Source organism: Ctenocephalides felis, unplaced genomic scaffold (genome assembly GCF_003426905.1).
Source record: "Ctenocephalides felis isolate EL2017-DRISC unplaced genomic scaffold, ASM342690v1 CF-g0.4_SCAFFOLD_01170, whole genome shotgun sequence".
NCBI classification, from domain to species: Eukaryota; Metazoa; Arthropoda; class Insecta; order Siphonaptera; family Pulicidae; genus Ctenocephalides; species Ctenocephalides felis.
Window position 1 is genome coordinate 4,100,324 of NW_020537324.1, and position 23,143 is coordinate 4,123,466.

At 32.3% G+C, this 23,143-nt stretch overlaps 1 protein-coding gene across 1 annotated transcript in view; it reads right to left on the reverse strand.

Annotated features, from left to right (window-relative positions):
* Positions 1–20,494, reverse strand: part of LOC113368245 (LIX1-like protein) — a 36,626-nt gene extending 16,132 nt beyond the window's left edge. The window contains exon 1 of the mRNA XM_026609808.1: positions 20,351–20,494. Coding sequence (XP_026465593.1) covers positions 20,351–20,468 — 118 coding nt within the window. The 5' untranslated portion in view covers positions 20,469–20,494. The remainder of the gene's footprint in view (positions 1–20,350) is intronic.
* Positions 20,495–23,143: the final 2,649 nt, after the last annotated feature.

Here is a 23,143-nt window from a genome sequence, read left to right on the forward strand (position 1 = left end):
TTCGCATTTGGAATGACATCGCCAGTACGGGAACGTATAACGACTCTATAATAACATAGACACGGCATTAGTTTCGCTGTTACACGCACTGGCAGGATGTTGCATCGGCCTGATGCAGGTTATTACGGAACCATTACAGGGATGTAATGAGGGATAACGGATTAAAGCTAACTATACAAATTGGTTGGAATTAGAAGGTGATCTAGTTCAGGGCTTGGCGGAAGAGAAGATTCAGAATTAGAGAAACAACAACTGAAAGCTTTCATACAGAAACAGAAGGGAGACTTCTAAATAAATCAAATGACTTTAATATAGGATACTCTAAAAATCTATAACGGCAGGAATATCTAAAGGCATAAATATTTAAATAAAGGATCCTTTTAAGACTAAAACTCCTGAGACCAGGAATCTTTGAAGTATGCAACTCAGAAATATCCAACAACAGATTATGTAACAAGAAAACCATCTAAAAATATGAATATTTCCTGATAGATTTATCTACACACGCAGGCCTCAAACGTCAGAAGTATAAAAAACCTAAACTGTGATTAGTAGATAAAATTGACAATTCTGTGATGCATATGACATAGATGAGTCAATTATCACTTTCAGCCAAATTGAATTGCTGAAAGAAATCATCTTAATGTTTACCAGGTGGTTGCATAACAGACTAACAATGCACAATTACCGGCATTAATAAAGGCACGATTTCCAAGGTCTTGAGGTCACGCGAGATCCTCTATCGGCTGCTGAAACTGAGTCCAGGCAGAACCTCCTTCTTTGGTTGCACTTTTACCTTTGCTACTTGTACTTGTATGGAACAGGAGATAGAAAATCTTGGGAAAGGATATTTCGATAAGGGGATTATTAATAATATAACCTGTCTTTACAAAAAATAATATTCAGTTATTTTGAAAATAAATGAAAAGTTCTAAAAGAAGGATGTTCATCTAGAAGTGAACATCCAGTAATAGGTTGACCTAGTGAACTTTTTCGATTTTGGTAAATTATAAAAAGTATCTGTGAATTACTAATATTTTCAAAATATTGCAAAAGTATTATGTAGTAATTATTTTCAACTTATCTTATCTACTCTATCATTCAATTATGTGGTTCGAGTATCTTACATCTGCGCTATCTTTGAAGTTGTACTAACTTATTACTTCTTATACAATCTCATTTACCAATAGGTTAACTATTTATTCTTAGTATGTAGAAGAACTACCTTAACTCAACAATTAATTACCTACATGAAGTAAAATTAATTATTAACGTTGAAATAAAATTAGTAGAGTTTGATTTATGAAATGTGAAGAGAACACTCATCTTATGGATCGATGATTTGATTATTATATATTGAATTGCATAAGTTCAATTTTAAACATATATTATTAGCTAACGCAGAGTATTAAAGTTTTTTATATATGTTTCTATAAGGTGTTTGCATAAATAAGACAAGTATGTGAGAAATCATAAGCTTGGCTGGTTATTTATATTTATAGATGATTTATGATATAAATAAAGGTTGAGTCTTTAGAATTTATTTTTCGTCATATAATAATTGCGTCAGGTTCGTCGTATTTTACTATCTGGATGCAAGACATTTTTTCTATTATTTTCGTATTTTTTATGGTTTTATCTATGAATCATGTTTCAAAGTTTTTTTCTACGTTTCATATTTTGTCAGATCGAGATTATGCATAGTCTGTTTATTTTTCGTAAGAATTCTAAAAATGTAATTTTTTCTGTATTATTATGTTGAATATATATAACACAGTTTAAGAATAGATACAAGTTTCATATTTTTCAAACCTATTAAAAGAAATATATTTCAATAATATTAACATATTAATTATTATAATTCATTGCATAACATTAATTATTTTTTAATGTGTCAAAGCAATTTTTTATCGATAGCAAATTGAAAGTGCAAAAATCTTGTGTAATACAAGTAGTTAGAGAGAAAGCAATATTAATAGCCAGCTACAAATAAAACATAAAATTATATCAAGCTCTAAAAATAGTTATTTAGATTTATTGCGTTAAGATAAATGAGCCTAATCGATTTGTAGTCAATAAACTTGCACAACTATACACGAATAAAATTTAAATTAAAACTACCTGTTTACAAACTGAAACATAGAAAAAATGACAAAATGAAAAGTAACAAAAGGGAAAAATTGTAAACACGAAAATTTATGACTTAGAATTTTAGTTCTATTCAATATAAAAGAAAACCATTCATAAAATTTATACAAAAGATTATAATACAATATAATTGAATTACTAAAGAACAATAGTTGATGTGAATATCTACATGAAATCTTGATAAATAGAAAATGGAATGGAAAAATCACTTGGTACATAATGAATAGAAAATTTGTAGACTCGTCGTAAAATGAAAACTTAGTCGGTATCAATTGGTTACTCTTTAAATCAACAATGGTGCTAAATTAGAGAAAACATCAACTCGGCACGAAAACTAAATAAATTATGAAGTAATTGTCTGATGAGTTTGCTATTTACGATTAAAATTGTTTCTGCATTGAGTGTGTTAGATTTACAATTGTTTAATAAGGAAATCTTAGACAAATTTCTTTCATAGTTTGCAAATGTTTATATGAGAAAGTACAAGGTTCTGTTGTTGCTTATGATTTTGATGAAAGTGAATTAGACGAGATATTATTTACCACTTTCTAAACATCGCGAATAATGCAATGAAGATTATCACGCTTTACTGTTAATCTAAATTACTAGGAAGTTAAGTGTTTATTTCTTATATTCAATTACAATTGATTTTTTCCAAAAAGGTTCGAGAACCCTCTCGGAACCAGGTTGCCGCTAACTCGCTAATGTATTCGCGCACGTTACAGCCAAGACCGGTTGAGCTAAATTCATGTGGGATCGAGAGCCATGGGACATTTTGCATTGTTTGCATGCGACATGTTTTTAACGTGGTCGCAATTAAACATCCTTAAAATATAATACAACCGGTAATTAAAATATCAATTCGGAGCAGTTTTTTATAAATAATGCGGTTGGAAAAACACGAATGGTGGTAATATCTAGAAGGGTAATTAATGATAACTATAACTGGATCTATGGAGGGTTTAAATTGTACTTAAATATTTTTAATAAAATTTTGCCTGTTGATTCTTCTGCAACAGCTATGAAATTTAATTATATTTTTTAATCCAAGTATTAATTTTTGGTAATAAATTTTTTTCTTAAGTTGAATCATTGAATTATCCATCTTCTGACAACGACTATTTTCCATCTACTATATTTTCTTCCCAAGTATCAATTTTTGGTATAAAGTTTCGACTGTCGTCCCGAACAGTATGGCACAGGCAAATGAATCCCGAATGGTCTGCGAGAAAATGCCTCTGAGCCAAAACGAGCGTGCCAATGCACCAGCACCAGCGAGACGGATGCTGGGGCCTGGCCGATCGATCGATCGTTTTTTCCGCATCACTTTATTTGTTTTCATTTTTTATTTCTTGTTTCGTAAACGCATTTGCCTTCTAATTTTCATTTTTGGCAGCACGCAATAAAAACCATTATCAATGATATATTGAACCCATTTTAGAAATATCTCATCTTAATAGATGAGATGATCTTAGAAATATCTCTCTCTCAATAAGAAAGAGCAATTTGTCTAGGTAAACCGTACCATATTGTGATTACTAGTATTAATGCGCAAAAAATGAGCTCCGACTATACAATAATGTTTTTTGGCTGAATTAATAATGATTCATATGATTGCAAAACCATTATAAATCAACTCATCGCAAGATTTACTTCTTGCCATTAACTATAAATCATGCAATAGACCAGGGATGAATTTCACTTGTAATAAATTAGAGGAGGATACAGTTTTCACGACAATTTGAAAATAGCCATTGGAGATATTGCTTTTAGTCAATAAGTTTGTAGTTTCTATATGTGAAATCCTATAAATAAATAGTCAAATGAGTTAGACAATAATTTGAGCCATATTTATGGCAATAAATTTAATTAATACTGACATACTTAAACTACAGATTTACAATGTCAATCAATCTATATATTTGTTGAAATAAAATTACAGTTTCTCCTGAAAAAAGTAGATTTTAAACTTCGCGCCTAATCAGTTTTAAACAATATAATGAGAAATTTCGAATTATAAAATCTATAAAAAATATTAGTAAAATAAAATTAATAATCGCAGCGATCTAAATTTTATGAAATTTTTGGACTACACCTTTAAACATGATATAAAGTTATTAAACAAGTTTTCTGGAATTTTAATTGATTAAATTTTAAAAATTGTACATGTATAATATTTTAGAGCAAATTTTAGAAAACTTAACTATTTTTAGCATTGTTTGGAAAATTGTTATTGCAGATTTGACAAACTTAGTTAACTCATATAAATTGAAATCATTAAAGAACTACTTCTAGAACACTTCTAAGTTTTCTGATGTCAATGATTTAAGTTATATAATACAATTGGTTTGACAAATTTAGTATTTATTCTTCATGGTTTATTAAAAATTCATGTATTGAAGACATACATTCTATTAAACGCATAACGCTGGGACTACATTTTATGTACAAAAATTTTAGAGTAAATGAAGTTACTTTAGGGCTTTAATTGCTACCAGATGTTTAATAATTTATAGGCAAATTAAAAAAAACTATTATAAATATTTTTGGATTAGATTTTTTAGATTTCGATTTCACATATGTTGTGTTTTTGATATTCATGTACATTTGCCTGCTCATAATTTTCATATTTTTATCATTTTCATATAAATCTACAACATTCGTTTCCTATTCTTATTCTACGTACATCAGTGCTGTAAAAAATCTTTTCAAGCGCTAATAAAAGACTTTTTATTATATCATAACAATATTATAAACTATTCTCCATTACGATCGTCCTGTAATAGGTAGCACAACAAAGCGATAATAGAATAATAGTATGTAGTAGGTAGTAGGTATACCTTTACCTATATGTATCTAATACCGTGGATCTAATGAATTCCGAAGTGCGGTAGGTTTATCGTGTGTCCTAATGGTGTTTCGTTAAGATCGGAGCGTGGGAACACGGGTTCGGGCTGCCGGTCGACCGAGAGAGGACCGAGGGAAGACCAGGAGAGTACCAGGAGAGGATCAGGAGAAGACCGAGCACTGCACGCCCACTGGCGACCAATAAATGTTACACTTTTTTCGATATTACCGAGCCGATGCGAAGGTCAACGTATACCGTAAAACACAGCATGTCAAGGCGATGGACCCAACAAACGATCAGAAACACATACGGGAGTCGGATTTGGACTCGTATTTACTTTTTAATTCTTAGATTATTGCAGGAGGTGCATATAAATATACGTTACGTTTCATTATTGTATAGGAACCTTATTAATTATAATCTTTCCAAAAGTTTCAGTATTTTACACAAATCAGTATTTTACACAAATCGGACTGGCATATGTTAGTTGTTCTGGCAAATTTTTTTAAAAACTGATCAATTTTGAAGAAATCTTAAGTTGATGGTTGCGAATGAATGATATTATCAACTAGTGGTGCTTAGCATCATTTCTGATAAAAAAAATCTTTAAAAATCTATATACATTATCGGATAATTTGATATCGATCTGCTTTTCCAAAAATTTAATCAATTCTACATTTCGTCAATATAAGTGAAATGTTTTTAGAATCGTCGAAATCGGATGCTACGTTCTCTCAAAAACTGAACTGCTATTTTTTGCACTTTTCCCTTCGTATTTTCGAAATAGCTGGACTTGTCTTTGTCAAAAATCAGCACGTCTATCTATCAATAGGTATCGAATCTTTTTTGAATCATTCGAATCGGTTGCTCTGATTCTCTCGAAATCGTGGACAAAAATTGTATACATACACACATACATACAACCATTTTTTTGCTAAAGTACCCAAAATGATATAAGAGATCAGTATCTATATAGTACATTTCCAACGATGTTTTCTATTACAAATATATTTTGCAAAAATAAAATGATCTGCATAGCCCTCTTTTATAGCCTTAATAGTTTTCCGTAATTAATCACAAAGATCAAATATTTGACGAAGGTCGATAACCTGTCATATATTTAAAGATGATCAGATTAAGATGTTGTGCGTGGTAGATCTTTGATTAAATATGCAAAAATATTCTCGTTCGTTGACGCCGAAACAACTCTCTATATTAGTTAAACTGTTCCGGAATATGTCACGGTCAAATAAATTACTAATAAAATATTACCGACACGTTTATCATATTAACCCCCGAGAACCTACCATCGATCATTCTGGACAGGGATAGTAAACGAATAATAGTGACACAAAACTTGGATTTTAGAAATTCAAGTAATTGATATGATCCAATTTTAAAACATTCTAGGGAATAAATTAAATTTTCTGTTGACACTCATTATGAGTGGAAGTAAATTGTTGAAATTTTTAAATTCTGCACGATTCTGCCAAGTATGGTATTTATTCTCTCTTAAAATCATGTACTCTAGCAAAGTATTATATATGTTTTTATTTTATAATCAATATCAAATATAAGCTGCTAGAGGACGGGCGTTTTCAAGGGATTTCTTGAAGCTTTCAAAGTTTCAATATGTCACAAGGAAAAGTTAATATTTTCTTTATCTAATGGCATAAAATCCAATATTTATAATCATATTGATAATAAATAACATAATTATAATAATATATATCAACGGCACAAAAAACAATATTTTTTTTTGTCGTTTCACTTATCTTTTATTTTAATTTAGAGCAGGATCAGGTTGCGCTTTCCTGATTTCTACCTGTTCGCATTCGTTTAGAAATCTACACAAAGGAACCACAAAAAGTTATGATAAATTCTCATGTATTTGTCATGCCTGTATTCGGAACTTGATGTATGTATATTTAAAAAGTTACTACATAAATAAAATTTGAATGCGTTACCTAATTTTATGAGGCCACAACTTTGAATCGTAAAAGGCATAAAAAACAATGATTTCTCTTCCTTGATTTAAAGAAAAAGAACTTAATGCCTCGCTTTTTAAATAACTATTTACAACTATTGCACTAAATAAATAGTTTTCGAGTTTTCAGTCAGAAACAACTGTGACAGTAAGCTTTCTCAAACTATTTATTTCTTCCAACAATTTTCTCATATAGCTCCTATAAAAATAAATGTTGTCCATTTATCAATGTCGTTTATGGTGGTACATCTTTATTCAATTTAATAGACATGTCACATTTTAATACGCATTTTTGTGAAATCGCATAAAATTAAAATACATTAACATTAATCTTGGCGTTTATGGCGCGGCCAAAACCTGCTGCTCGCGCATTAATAAATAAAAATAACTTGGAGATTAATACACTAATTTATTATGAAGGTATGTTGAGGGTCTTTATGTTAAATAGCTTTATGTGCTTTCACTTTTTATATTAATGCATGAATGGGAGGTTTGGTATTTGATGTAAAACATGTTATTAGACGTAGGTCTAAAAATTTTTCGCTTACAGTGAAATAAGAGAGCGAAATTGAAAAATAATTATGAGTAGAAGTTGTTTTCGATACTCTACGTTAAATTAAACATTACTAGAATAAAATACCCTGAAGGCAACGCATAATTTGTCCGTATGAGTCCTTTACTCCGCAATCAACATTGTCTCTGAACGCAAAATCGCAAATTATAGTTTTGCGTCCGATAAAACCCTAGTTCGATAGAGCATAACATATCGTAATGATACATATTCATATCACTTGTGTCCGATGTCAGCCGTATCAATTGCGAAACTGTTCCCACGCTTATTTCCATTATGTGTATTCACGTATGCCTAATGCATCTTGCATAAGCATGCATCTCTCCTTCAGCTCGTGGATGTATGACATAGGAAGACATTCGGGAAAACGTCGATCAATCGGAAATGACGAAGGAAAACAGTTAGGAATGGATTCGGGGATTGGTGATAATAGGCAGCAAATCGGATTATCTTTCAAATTCTGGAAATAGACTGATGAAGTGCTACGTCTAGAGTGCAGACTCTACGAAAAGCCGACAAGAACTATCTAGAGAGTTTTGAAATGTGGTGTGGCAGGCGAATGGAGAAGTTAAAGTGGATAGGCAGGATGACAAATGAAGAAGTCCTGAGAGGAGTAGGCCAAGAAAGGACTCTACCGAACACAATCTTGAAAAAAGATGGAAACTGGATGGAACCCGTTCTGCAAAAAGAGTGCCTCCTGCACGACGTCGTCGAAGATAAAATAGAAGGACTGAAACAAATGGGAAGAAAAAGAATGCAGATGATTGACGACTTACACGAGAAGAAAAATACAGGAAACTGAAATAAGAAGCGCAGGATCAGGAAGCGAGGAAGCAGAAGTTCGGAAAGGAAAATACATAAAAAAGTGTAAAAAGGGTAGGAGAATGATAGACGACAAATGGTAAGGGAATGATTTATTTGTGGTGGCTCTTACACCATGGATCTGCCTTCGGGCAGACTACCATTTATTATTATTATTATTATTTTGTAAATATGTAGGGGATTCGTAGGGCTAAGCCTAGTCCCAATTTCAATCCCACGCTTTGGACAAACTGATATCAAGTAGTTGTGACAACCATTATCACATGATTTGTTTATTTACGTATTATTAAGAAAAATCAGAACTTATTAATAAACTTATAAGCTCGTTATGGTGACTTTGTTAATGACGTGAATTTAGAAAACAACCGATTGGATTTTTATATGATAGCTTTTTATTGAATGCAGTTACGCCGGGAAAAGGTTATTTTCAAGTGAAAACTGACAGGCTCTGCTTGACATCAGGCAAAAATATTTATGAACAATTTTGTTAAATAATAATTCATTACAAATCATACAATTTATAGAATTTCCTATTCACAGTGCAACTTTCGCATATATAAAAAATCACTAATACTTTATCAATTATTATTCAGCACTTCACTAAACTTTCACAAACTTCCTTTTCTCAAAAATTACATACATATCAAAAATATTTCTACTATTCCGGAAACTAAAAAAATACACCACCGAATATCGTTTTTTATGTGTATCGTGATCCTCGACCGATTGAAGACTGAATATGACTAACTTGGTAAATGAACTTTTAAGCGAAGACGAAGGCATAAAGGACTATTCCTCGGGCTAAACACAACACATTCATATAATGGTGAAAACCAAAAAAAGGTTTTTATGCGGGCCTAGCAACATTCTACAACTAAAGCGCCCAACAAGATGCACGGCTGATAGGTTTAGACAGCGACCGTATTATCTGCGGACGTCGGCTAACTTATGGTGGTGCCAAATGCCAATTTATTCGCGAAGATAATCGATGTCGAAGATAACAAATGAAATATGAAAATTTCAAAGTTGTACTCCGCTATCTATACTGAATGAAACGTATTGGTACCCGTGACCCTTTCTTTTATTATTCGGAAATCAGAACAACCTATGACCTTATGGAGACTTTCTTATCTACGTTGCTTACTTTGAAAGGCAATCAACAATTGGTCAATCTATGCAGGATATATTTTTATTGTTAGGCTTTTAATCACTAACCAATTGCAGATTTTCAATAGTCTATCTAAAAATATTTATCTTTTACAAATATCGAATAATTTATCCTTCTTCAACTCCCAAATGTTCTGAACCCACGCCTCGTGCTCATCTTAACCGTTCAACACCGTTTAAACTTGTACGAGATGAAATGTTCTGACGAGAAATGACATTAGATAGTGAACATCATTTAAATTTAAACACATCAGTTTTTATGTTATGCAAATTCATCACTTTAAAATAGAGAATAATAATAATCGTTTACTACCAGAATCTGGTTTTTATACAGGTTATTCGGATAAACAAAATTATGTACGACGTTAAAATAAATTGAATGGTAGATGATAAATATTTCCTAGTTTTATATTATTATTAGTATAATAATAATTACATGTTGGAGAAAATTGCATTTACATTACGTTTAGAAATTTTTTGTTCTTGTTTTACTGTGGACCGTTGAAGTAATGAATTTACGGGTAACCAGTATCTTTCAAACAAAAACTTTAAGAAATATTTTAACAGTAATAATATAACGAGGATTCATAGATTGGTTGAGCTGAGAACTATAATTATTGTAAATTGAACCTGGGAAAAGATAAGCAATACTCGTTTTTCTTGACAACTTACTTTGTAAAAAGAGTTTTCCCAAATTATCTGTGTGTTAAATACCATTTAATTTTTATTCTAAAATAAGATCATATTTAATTTAAAAAGTTAATGAAATGTGATATATAAGATGTATCTATTTTTAGTAAAATTATGTTTTGTTTTAAGCATAGTATGCCATACAAATCTTGCGAAATTTGCTTTTTAATGTCATTTTTTTACTTTTTTTTGGATAACGATAAGAATTTATGAGCCTTATAAGTGATGATAATTTTTAACTAAGTGGCTTTTTTGAGACGATAACACAATGGTTGTTCTCTCTAAAAATTGATAAAACTGATATTTTAATTTTTTTCAATAAAGCTAGCAACATTTTTGGAAAAGCTATTTTTGAGGATAAAGGCTTCTGCTTGACAACATGTTTTGCTAAACGCAGATTTGAACCTCAGAATTTTCCTAATAAAGCAAACAACAATCTGAGAAAAGTCTTTTTCAAGGATAAATGTATTACGCTACTGCTTGACATCAAGTTTTTGTAAACGCAGATTTGAACCTGGAGCTTCGTGATTACGAAGCCAGGAGCTTCTACATAAATGAAGCTAAAAATGCCCAAAACCAAGTGAACCGTCTAGAGGGCTAATGCTTTTGGAAGGTACTGACTGCTGACTATTTACTACCTCGATGGTCGTCCGTTAGCATGCGTGTTTCCTTTCTGCCGACGGTCGGCTCGCACCTTCTGTGCGCGCAGGACACGCATTACGAGCCAGATCCAGTAGTGGTTTATGAACGAAGCCGCCGCATACTAAGCGCTTTACGTTTCGCGTTTCCAAGAAGCGACTATTAAACCATCATGTAAAAATAATAATAATTTTATTTCTGAGAATCGTTCGGCATTAAGTTGTCCTCGAGCCGAGAAAATATGACGTGTCGCGCACGCCGCGGTGGTATCGAAGGGCTTTTATGGGATTTTATTTACGATCGCGTCTCAATCCTTTGAGCGTCGCATGCTGTGTGACTTGCGACGCATTTCATAAACAAATAGAGGAACCCGCGGACAATGACTTATATTTTTGAATGGGGACCGCTACATTTTTTTACTGTCATTGTGGTAGGGCATCCGCACAACGAACGGGATAAACTAATAAAATCACACAAGGATTATATTTAATATCTTTTTCTTTTCAATCCACCTCGTAAAATTTCAACTTCCAACTGTTCGATCAGATCATTCAATTGATAATAATTTCCATTGATTAAAATTAAACTATTTTCTATCACAGAATACATAAAATTTAATTTGTTTTCTACTTATTTGCTTGTTTCGCAAGAAGAAAAATCGAATAGAATTATATAATATCTTTCATATAAAATTACTGTTTTAAAACAGGTTTTGATATCTAATAAACCTTCAAGTTCGAACTGTATTCATATGTAGTTCTTAAGTTCCATTCATTGAATTATAGCATTTAAACCAGTGATTCCAAAAGTGGTCCATGGGGCAACTTTCAAGGGGTCCACGACAGGGAAAACAAAATTTGGGGGTCCACGAAATAAAAATGGGGGTCCACGGCATATTTAGAAATGATTCAAACTTTAAATGTTAGTATTGAGCGCGGAGCGAGTCACCTATCAATCTCGCATATCTCAAAAACTATTGAATGATCCAACTTTAAATTTTGGTCACAATCTTAGTGAAGTATAGTAACAATGTATGTCAAGTTTCATCAAAATTGAACTACGCATTTTTGAAAACGTACGATCTGTTTCAATACTAGTATTGAGAGCGGAGCGAGCCACCCATCAACATCCCACATCTCAGAAACTATTGAATGATCCAACTTTAAATTTTGGTCACAATCTTAGTAAAGTATAGTAATAATATATGTCAAGTTTCATCAAAATCGAATTATGCATTTTTGAAAACGTACAATCTGTTTCAATACTAGTATTGAGAGCGGAGCGAGCCACCCATCAACATCCCACATCTCAGAAACTATTGAATGATCCAACTTTAAATTTTGGTCACAATCTTAGTAAAGTATAGTTACAATGTATGTCAAGTTTTATCAAAATCGAATTAAGCATTTTTGAAAACGTACAATCTGTTTCAATACTAGTATTGAGAGCGGAGCCAGTCACTCATCAACCTCGCGTATCTTAAAAACTATTGAATGACCAACTTTAAATTTTGGTCACGTAAATTAAAAAGAAAAAAAAAAATGAATTGAGCTTCAAATTGCCTCCCCTTTTACCATATTCTCTAGATCTGTTTCCCAGCGACCATATACCGATTTCAAATCTCAAAAGGATGCTTGCTGTGAAGAAACTTTTACTAAATGATGAGATGATAGCTGGAATTTGTGGCTAAGTACAAATCGTACTAAAAAATGGTTTCGAAATTTTGAAGTTCGCTATAATTTTTATATCGTCTTCGAAGAAACTATATTGTATAAAAAAAGAAATTTGGCAAAAAATTGGTTTTTCTTAGTTATCCTACAGATTTATTGAGTGATGTGAAATATTTTGTTTCCAGATATTTGACGGGTAGTTGTAATTTTAGTATCAAGCATTGCGAAGATTCGATTTAAACCTATACTTTTTGAGAACGTGGCACAATCCGGGCCGAAAATTGATTTTATAAAAGCCCGGATCACCAGATGGAAATCCGTGACTGTTCCGGCGAAACTGGTAGGTGAGGTCACTTTAATATAGGGGACCATAACAAAACATAAAACATTGCAAGGGGTCCACGGCACAAACAAGTCTGGGAACCTATGATTTAAACACTCCACATAATATATAAGTTTCAGGTCGGTTTACTTCTTGCTCTGTAATCGTACATTTAACCAAATATTTAGAGTTATTATACTGCATCTAGGATCTTGATGGTTCCTAAAATTTGAAATTGCAGTTGTTACTAATGAATGCTTGATCATTGAATTGTATAGAATTTGATACAAAATGCCGTCGTACGTTTACTCCAAGTGGATATATTAAACTTAATTTCCAGTTAATAATTTTACGAGATACGTCTCTGAAATGCAAGTAATTTCCGTTCTGAAGAACGAGCTTTAAACAGTAATTATTATTAGCACGTATGTTTTATGTGTCTCTGGTGTGTTTTATTAAATCTTAAGAAAGGGAATTGTGCAATGAGCATAAATGCGATTGCAAATCGGCGTATCCTAGAAAGGACAAAGTCGACGACATAAGAATGGGGACGTTGAATCATAAATTTCGCAACCTAAGCGGCCAGTTAATGTTTTTAGTCTCACAATCAGTCGTCACGTTCAATTACGATATTATGCTTATGCACATGTGTAAACGACAACTAGGTCATTAGTAAGAAAATGTTTTATACGAAGATGTTAATGATGGAATGACATTATTACAAAGTAGTTAAAATATTGCTTTGTGAATGATAAAAGATAATCGTCTTATGCAAGCTAGCTTCACGCTAGTAGAATTGACTTCTTGCAGAATTATTGGTTGAATAATAAATGATATCGATATTTTAATATATTAATCTAATTAAAATGATTTCCAATATATTTTGTAAACTAGCGTGATGGTCGCTTTAATATAACCCGTCGATATATCTCCTCCTTTCGCGAACGCAACGGTAAAATGCAAACAAACAAAAACCTGAACAGAAAAACGATGTCTTATCATTTTCAGAAGTAATAATGATAAAAGAAATGAAGAGCGACTGTGTGCAAATAATATAAAAAAGTTCATTATACAAAGTTGCATTCCGCAATGAAAAAACTTGACAAAGGAAGAAGATTCAGCGTGCGCCATAGACGTAAAGCATTAAAACTTTTCGGTTAATTTAATGAGGCAAATCGCGCAGGAAGACTCTCATTCAATCAGCAGGTCAATGCCTTCAGGGTCCATACTCTGGGTCCATTACACTAATGGTACCTATATGGAGTACGAAATTTATTTTTGCCAACACAAATGTACATATGATTTTATTGACTCGACTACCGGAGATAATAATGATTCTGCAACATTGTATGAGAATTGGGCAGAGATGATAATGGACACAGTGGAGGTTTTGTTTTGAAAAAATATCGTTTGACCCTTCGTTTTTAATAAAAACTTAATCAGAACTTCTACAACACTGAGAAACTTTGTGAAGAATACAGAAATTGCAATTATTCAAATGAAATTAATTAAAACCCTGCAATCCTACAAATTATTACTAAATCTAAAATTTAATTTATCCTACATCATAAACAAACATTTATTGAATAAACTCTCAATAAAATAACATTTTTTCTGACACCCGGTCTTTCCTCACCGTACAATGAATGCCTTCAGTGTATTACACAAAAGAGGCCATGCATTTCCTGGTGTCCTAAATACTCAAATGACACAACATTTATTTCATTTTCATTATCTCACTACTGCACAAATGTGTAGATAAATAAAACATTAATCACACGCAGTTTTTTTATTAACTGTGTTTTTTTTAATTGTGTTATAGTAGGTCAAAGTTTTAATTATTAATAATAAATGAAGTCTCAATCATATACGAGGTCTGTTCAAAAAGTACCCGGAATTTTCGTTTTTTCAAAAAAATATTTATTTATTCGTCTACATTAATGTGGTCCCCTTCAAAGTAGTCCCCCCCAGATATAATACACTTATGCCAGCGTTTTTTCCAATTTTCGAAGCACCCTTGATATTCACTTTTTGATATGTCCTTGAGCACTCTCAGCGATTCGGCCTTTTTTTCTTCAATCGAGGAAAACCGCCGTCCTTTCATGGGTCCTTCAACTTTGGGAATAGGAAAAAGTCACACGGAGCCATATCTGGTGAATATGGAGGTTGTGGCATGACTACGGTATTGTTTTTGGCCAAAAAATTACGAACAAGCAACGACGAGTGAGCAGGTGCGTTATCGTGGTGCAACAGCCATGAATTGTTTTTCCATAAATCGGAGCGTTTTTTTCGGATTGCTTCACGCAAACGTCGCATCACTTCAAGGTAATACTCCTTATTAACCGTACGACCTTGTGGTAAGAACTCTTGATGCACTATGCCGTTATAATCAAAGAAAACAGTAAGCAAAACCTTGACATTCGATCGAACTTGACGTGCTTTTTTCGGTCTTGGCTCACCTGGGCTCTTCCATTGGGACGATTGGGCTTTGGTTTCGACATCATAACCGTACACCCATGTTTCATCACCAGTTATGACCCTTTCAAGCAAACTTGGATCGTTGTTGACGTCATTTAACAGCTCTTGAGCGATGTTCATGCGATTGCTTTTTGGTCAAAATTTAGCAGTTTTGGAATGAATTTTGCTGCCACTCGTTTCATGCCCAAAACATTTGAAAAAATGTTATGACATGAGCCAATTGATATGCCAACTTCATCAGCAACTTCTCTAATTGTGATTCGGCGATCATTCATAACCATTTTTTCCACTTCTTTCACATTTTCATCGTTTGTTGACGTGCTGGGTCGACCGGAGCGTTCGTCATCTTCAACGTCTTCGCGGCCATCTTGGAAACGCTTATACCACTCGTAAACACTTGTTTTTTTCATAGCAGACTCACCATAGGCTTTTTGTAACATTTCACACACTTTGTTACACTTTATTTCATTTTTTACGCAAAATTTAATACAAATTCTTTGACTTTTCAATTCTTCCATTGTAAAAATCGCCGAGCTCAGAAAAACACGTCGAACCTTAGCGACTACCACAGACAAAGTAAACAGTGAATATAGCTGAAAATTTCATCATACTTTAGGGGCATGTATACCAACACAATAAAAAAAAAAATTTGACAATCAGACACTCCAGACCCGCGAAATTAAAATTCCGGGTACTTTTTGAACACACCTCGTATAAAAAAGATTTAGAACGTGATCTATTGAATTTGGATCTAATTAGTAATTGTATCAGACAACAAAGAAAGTGATGACCTATTTAATGACCTTTGCAGAATGTTTAATTTGTAAATATTCAATAAATCTGAATAAGCCTGGTGAATCAAATGAGTATATCGCTCAGCAGCATACGGTTATTATGATATAAATCTAATTATTTATCATTGCGATCTTGCTACATATACAACCCATTCAATGTGTTAATCTTCCCATGGCAATGATATAAATGCGTGCAATAAACGTATGAGAAGTCTATTTTGTAGCTCATGTCTAAGAACAATGGAACCATTTAATCATTTAGTTATGTTTTCGATGTTCCATTTTCAGCTGTTATAACTCGTTGTTTGGAATCGCCTTATTCTCATCGGCTGCGTGTTCCTCTCTTAGCGCGTGGGCAGCCCGTGGTGGCTTCAGAGGTCAATTGACCTCCGGGGTTATAAAACGTAATGCGCGCGGGTCAATCGGTTGCGAAGTCGGGGCGGAGATACCAGATGTTATCTCTCTTTGTGATTATTATTCGAGGAGACGACGGGATGATGATGATAATGGTCGCGAGGCTCCCGGCTTCGCGAGCAAATTACCGGGTTATTATTCGGTGAAGCGCGGAGTTATACATCGCGCGCGGTCACGCCTCGCACGACCCAGAGGTCACGAGACCGAAACAAGTGCCTTTTCGACAGGTGCCGAATAATAACCAGCATTTAAGTGCCCTTAAAGGTATTATATTATTTTTTCGCAATAAATCTGTCAGCGTTAGATCAACGATAACATCAAAATTGACATAAACTGGGTCTTTTAGAACAGTTTTATATTTTGGACTATTTTCTTATTTATTTTCTTAATAATTATTTTTATTTCACACAAAGCTACATTCTTTTCCAAATAACCAAACCCAGAATGATGATGTGATGTTTTTTCATTCTTTAGCAAAATGTCGCAGAATGCAGCAAGGTACATCAGTACAAACATATTCTCACGCAATGTGTCTCAGAACTTTGCCATAAAAGCAGCTGTAAATCAAAGCGTTATAACTTTTGCAATAAAACAAAAGCGACCGCACTCGTTCTTCAGATGCTGCACGTCTATCGTTAAAAAAACAATATGGTAAAGGCTAAACGTGCTAAACAATATATGTCTCGATCTAGGTAGGTGGCCGGCGAGAGTTTTGCCCTAGCGAACTTTTCTTTGTGCAAAACTTTAATCGAATTCCCCTCGAATGCTGTGGGCAGCGAAAACTTGCTTAATCCTTTGAACTCGGAATAGGAATTAGAATAACTAGATTCTCATAACATATCTAGCCGGGAGACGCATGGTTGATTATAATATGATATGAAACAATATCCTAACTTAACACACTAACGGTTGCTATGAAAATTATAATGGAAACATGTCTTAATTTACCAACTTTTTGAAGAATCTCTTATAAAAAAAAAATATTCTGGTCATCATTTCTTCATTTTAACAATCCCTGAAGTTAATCTGTCCAAAATCAACATTTGACGAAATACACAGTGGAATCTTTTTGATACAAACATAAACAATAGTTGATAGAAATGTAGTTTTTTTCTGTATTATTGATAAAACTCCAACTCCGTTTGTGGAAATTTTAATCAATATTATTACCTATAGGTAGTATCGTTTATCATTGGCTTTTGAATTCATTTAGTTCAGTGACCTGGGACGCACCATAGACACTGACAGAACTTCGCGTTTATTACTTCTTAGCGGTTTACCGCAAAAGCGATATTTAGACATTAATTGCCGTTCTATTCTTACCGATTGTGAGATTTTTGTAAACACAAAATTTACTGACTTTTGTCTAATTAGTGAAAATACTTCAGATATAAAATAGAACACTGATCCAAAATTTTCCAAACAGCTTTACTTTTGTTCTGTTTGATTTTGATAATTAAAGTGAACAGTTAATACTAACGACTTGAAGTTCAACTTCCTTCCACGGCAAAAAGCAATGTGCATGTATTATTATTTGCAAAATGCTTGAACGTCTGTTTAGATTTTGGTCACGTACGCCGCCTGGTTGTTAACGACCATAAAGTTTATTTATACATAGAATAGAAGAGTTTGAGTACATCTATAAATCCTCGTAAGTAAGAAAGTTTATACCAATCACTGGAGATGAATTGAGCATATGAATTATACAACCCACATGTGGAAAGATGCCGTTTTTGATACAACAGATAAAAGACATATAATGGGTAAACATTAGAAGATAAGTGCAAATGGTGTCAAAAGATCTTGAACCTGAAGACGATTAAATTTAGTTGGTCAAACTAAACCTTCGTGAATGAAACATATAATATCCGAGGTCGTGTTGACAAACAGAATTTTGATGAAGTGCCTTCCGTCGGTCTGGCAGTTCATGAACCCTTTTCGCGTAGCATTTGCCGCGGGCCCGATGTTAAACACGCTGACAAAGGCTCGAGCCGAGCGTGGGAGACAACTGAATTATATGCAAGCACTCGCACCGTAAAATATTTCATTACACCGACATTCTTTTCTACTAGAACGGTCACTAATTATAACAGAAGAAGAAAAAATCATTGACTTTCAGGAAAAAATTCTAAATTGATTCCTAGTTGAATTTGCTAATTAGAAAATTAACGTTAATTTTCAATTTTATTTTACTCATAATAAATATTATTATCCTTGTTTTATGTATATGAAGTACTGCACATAATTTTGGAAGTTACCTATATAATCTCAATTTTTGTTCCTGGTTAAATATTAAAATTTGATACCTAAGTATATATTGCTTCAAGTACCTGCGTACTATAATAAATGTGTGATATAAATTGTTTTCTATACAAATTATTTATAAATATTTAAAAATTAATTATCATGGCCATATTAGATATAATTGAAAAACTTACAAATTATTAAGCAATTCGTGATTATTTGGATTCGTTGATTAGTTTTGCATGAAAATTACAAATTCTGTATAATAAGTTTCTCTTGAAAAGTTTGATACATTTATAGATCTGTATGTAAATAATTTTTTACATTTATTTTGAGCGAAAAGAATTGCTGAAGTAATTTAGATTATAATAATGGGTAGAACTGCCCTAAGGTAGGTACGTGAGCTGAGTTAAACTTTAACTCGATTCAGAGAAGAAGTATTTTGAAAGTTATTGTTGCTGAAGTATAACGTAGTATACCACTATTTGTATTTTGCAATGTATCAATCAAGCAAAAGTTGTGAAATATAGGCTTGTCTCTTTTAATCATTGTCTCACGACTCAATACGTGAAAGCTTGTCACAGATTTCACAAATTTCCTGAACATAAATCTTTTTCTTCGAACCATAAAAGCTCTAGAGATTATTGAAATTGAGCCATTAAAATAGAAAAAAAATATTACTTATATTCTGTATTGTACGTACTTTCATTGCGTGTAAAACTAGCAATAAATACAGATTTATGTCGAATTTAAATCACACAGGGGATAAATTTATATCTCTTTTGATGCAATTGGTGAAATATAGCAAACACTTTCTCTAATTATTGCATAGATTAAATTATGGTAATTAATTTTAGATCAGTTTTATATAAACACTATATTTCATTTCTATGCAAATTTCACCACAGTTTGCAATTATTTTAATAAATCACCTTTTTGTGGCATAAAATCGAATCAAATGCAGTTTGTGGCAATGAAAGTTATTTCATAACAATTTTTAGTTTACTTTCGCAATAATCTTAACGCCCATAATTTTTATTATATTTTAATTTTGCATCAATAAAAGATAATGCTATTATAATATTGAGATTACTGGAAACCCTCGGTTTTAAAAATTGATATATTTGATTTGATCTGGTAGCTCTTGCAAATTTTCATATTATACTCCGTATTTTTTTTTATCATGAATGTGTATTTAGGGGCGTTCATTAATTATGTGAGCGTGATGGTCCTCCCTCCCCCTTGGTATTATTTAAAATTACCTTCCCTCTCCCACACATTTTTTTTACAACATAACGTGTATTTTAGTGCCTAAAAGAAATGGTAATTTTTTTAAAATTATTTCGAAACATTTTAGATTTTTTGTTAAATTAGAGTAAAAAATAAATACACGAGTTATCTTACTGGTCCCCCCCTCTCCTACGTGATATTTCGTGATTTTCGTCCAACCACCCCTCCCCCTTTAAGGCTCACGTGATTAATACATTCCTTAAATACTCAATGTGCACATACTCAAATTAGTAGTTCCAATTTATTTTTTCCAAATAATCCCTTACCTCTTCCGTATCCGTGCGTGTGTTTTGCGAAGCTATTGACGACGGCGTCAACCGCCTCCCGCAGCACTTGTTTGGCCCGCGCGTCTGGTGCTCCCGCGGACGCGGCCGCTGACTGCATCGCCAGTTCGACGGAAGACAACGGATTCTGTCAGAAATTTAAATCAATCAGTTGATAGCAAGATTATGGATGAAAGTCATAATGATTCATGCTTTGTGAGTCACTTGTAATGCAATAGACCGGAGTAGTTGTTTGTTTTGCATTTGTAAATGCTTGTTTTATATCGACTGTTTGTATTCGCATAATGCTTCCTGTCTAGTCAATTTCTATCGTCGTGGGAAATGTGTGGGGGTATAATATATTATTTTCACCGGTTAAATTTATATTTGCCACTATTTTCTTGCAAAAAATTAAAAACATTGATATTAGAATATCTGATGGTTGATGAAATTTATTATTTTCCCTTTTGTTAAAAAAATGGCGGTGACAGAAAGTACTCCTGTAACTAATTAAGATCTATTTCAGTTAATTGGATTCACGTACAACGATATGTGGGATTAATTATTATTTTTACAAAAACTTGACAAGTATGATTATTTCACTTTCACGCGCTAGACCAATATAAAGTCACAATTGTATGTTTATTGAAATCACTTATGGAAGATGATGATTACATAATCTTATTACTAACAAATACTATAATTTCTGTGATGAATCTCCAAATGTAAAGTCTTGAAGACTTTCATTTTAGCTTTATAAACGTACTTCATTATATGTGATGTTGAATAGATGAATTTGCATTATGTTTAAAAAGTAAAGTTTATAGATTTGATTAGTTTATTTTTGCCTGTGATGATACTTCTTAATTACGGTCTTTTAGAAGTCAATCCTATGCTTATTAGGTGCTACCAATTCGACGAGTTAAAAAATGAAATTATATTGAAAATTCTTTATTATTTCAGTATCATCATTCAGCAATTTATACCAGGAGAATATTATATATTAGGCATCATCTAAAATATAAAAAAAATTGATGGTATAATGGATGCTATAATGGCTGAATCAAGTACTCAAACGTATAAATGAAGAATTTTTAATATAAATTCCTTTTCAAATATGTTTGAACGTTGAAAAAACAAAATGACACACACACACATATATGCATATATTATTATTTATTTAAAATTTTTAATAGTGATGACATTTTTAAAATATAGGATATATAGTAAGAGCAATTTTCACATGGAAGCAAATTTTTATTTTATAGAATTCTTGATCTAGCTTTAATTCTCCATATTTTTATTGATCTATTATCATTGATTTAGTAGTTCCTCACTATTACAGAAATTGTAATAATAAAATTCATCACATAGGAATGGAACAACTGGAAATGGGATTCCAACATCTCATAAAACCCTAAAGTTCTGATCCCTATTCAAATAATATATATAAAAAACAGATTCAATATCTGGATTTCTATATAGATTGTCCTTTATCCTTATACATATTTAATTTAGTTTATTTATTAAAGTATGCAAAACGCACAACTCCTCCTTCGCGTAATGTCCTCTTCGCGTGCCTGGCACTTTGTTCCCTTGTCCAGGTACCGTTATATTGATTAACACAGATTATTGATATATTCATCGATGAAAAAGAAAGGCACTCTGTTTGATGAAAACATTCTTTAGAAGCTCAGATATTTTTGCATTCTGCTCTTCCGAAGCAAAGCTCATTTTTTAATACTGATTTGCGTTGCGTGCAGAATCTAATTGACTAATTATGCTTTTGAGCAACGCAAAAAAATCGTTTAAGGTAATAGATGTAATTTGGGCGCTAAGCACGTGCTGGGGTAATGGATTTATCTTATTAATATTGGTTTTGGTAAAGTAATTTTGCACAATTGAATTTGTAAAAAACAATTTAGTGTGCTGAAATATATTATTGAAGATGTCGGCGTGATCTCAAAATTGATTTATAGAACAACATAAATTTTAACAAGTCTTGAAATCATAGTGTAATAAATCTGAATGCACGAACAGAATTATGTGCATGCACATGGCACTGAAGTTAAATCGAATAATCGGTCGTGAAATAGCTATTTGTTTTAGATTCATTATTATTCGCGTATTTTATACTACAAAAGCCAGGATTAATTGGAAATTTATAAAAGTAACATGAACTTAAAAATAAGTGATTTTCTCTAACTTCCAGTTATTGACACATGTCGCTTTCAATATTGCATCTATCGAAAGTTTTTTTTATTTCTTTTGATAATTTTTAAATACCCTAAATAGTTTATTCCATAGTTGATGTACGTAATTCAGATAATTATACCAAAGGGTTTTTGGATTTGCTTATTTCTCATTTATCCATTGAAAGATTTTCACATTTTGTTGGCCTTTTTTCCAATGATAACGAATAATATTGATAAATGTACCGAAGGGTTGTTGAATTTCTATATTTCATCTGACAAAAGTTTTTCAGTGGATATTTTTAGTTAATGAATATATTGCTGGTAAAAGCTTGATTGATTTCTAAATATATTACTCCTGCAAATATTTTTACCAAAGTTCTGCAGGTTTTACCTTGGTAATAATATCCATTTTTATAACATTATTGATTAGCTACATGTATAAAAAATTTCAATGAATAATAATTTTATTTATTTATTCAAATCAATATATATCGGATTTAGTGAATACTAATAATTCCACTCATAAGAAAAAAAATACTAGGTTACTTAAAGTAACAATTTTTGAAAGCAAGATTATCTATTACCATGTGGTACTTTTTGT